We start from the raw sequence: 945 nt of genomic DNA on the forward strand, positions 1-945 counted from the left end.
AGCGGCCTTCTTTCACGAGCTTCTTGACGATCGTCTTCATCTCGTGCGTCTGCTCGCGCCACCTACGCCCGCTTAGACCAAGGTTGCCACCGATCGAGTGCACGTACCAGCGCTGGAAGAACGACTGCTCGACATACATGAAGCGCCGGTTCGGGTTCTTGAGCAGCTCGGTGATGACCTCCAGACGGGCAAGTGCACGTCGCAGTACAAGACGTGCATGACCAACGTCAAGTGCTCCAACGAAGACAAGGTCGTGTGCGCCGAGGAGAAGCCGAAGACCCCGGCCGTCAACTTCCGCAACCAGTGCTACTTCAACGTTGGTCTGTGCCTCAACCATGGCCTGAAAGTGGTGACAGGCGACAAGTGCCCCATCCGCAAGAGCAAGAGCAAGCCCACGCCCACGCCCAAGGCGCTCTCTGCTGAAAACACGTTTGGCCTCACGTCTTCCAACGCGACGACGCCGACACCGCTTGACGACGACGAAGACTACACTGACGGCGACGACGAGGACGACGCCGATGATCCGCAGCACACGAGCAGCGGCCCCGACGATGTGTGGGACACGACCGACTTGTACGTGGGCGAAGACCTCTCGGTCGGCAACGAGACGGTCGAGACGACCAACAGCACGGCGGCGCCTGCCAAACCGACGACGGCCGCGGCTACCACGCCTCCAACGGCGGCCCCGAGCTCCGCGGCCGTCGCAGTCTCTTCCGTCGGCGCCCTTGTCCTCGCTGGCGCCCTCGTCTTGGCCTAAGGCAGCCCTCGTGCATCCGTCGTCGTATCAGCTTTCATAATAAACAGCACTCGTTGTCCAAGACACCTTGTTGCATTTGCATTGCAGCAGAACCCCGACGACTAAAAGTCGAGGCGGTCGACCAGCGACGCGCGGGCAGCATCGTACACCGGGGCACGCTTGCCTTCCACGCAGAGCTCAAACGACTT

At 61.6% G+C, this 945-nt stretch overlaps 1 protein-coding gene across 1 annotated transcript; it reads left to right on the forward strand.

Annotated features, from left to right (window-relative positions):
• The first annotated feature begins 177 nt into the window (after positions 1 to 177).
• On the forward strand, positions 178 to 827 carry SDRG_14079 (hypothetical protein). The gene has a single exon (XM_008620183.1). It carries the CDS (start codon positions 218 to 220, stop codon positions 755 to 757), a length of 540 nt encoding a protein of 179 aa, XP_008618405.1. The 5' UTR covers positions 178 to 217; the 3' UTR covers positions 758 to 827.
• The last annotated feature ends 118 nt before the right edge of the window (positions 828 to 945 follow it).

Source organism: Saprolegnia diclina (assembly GCF_000281045.1).
Source record: "Saprolegnia diclina VS20 unplaced genomic scaffold supercont1.66, whole genome shotgun sequence".
NCBI classification, from domain to species: Eukaryota; Oomycota; class Saprolegniomycetes; order Saprolegniales; family Saprolegniaceae; genus Saprolegnia; species Saprolegnia diclina.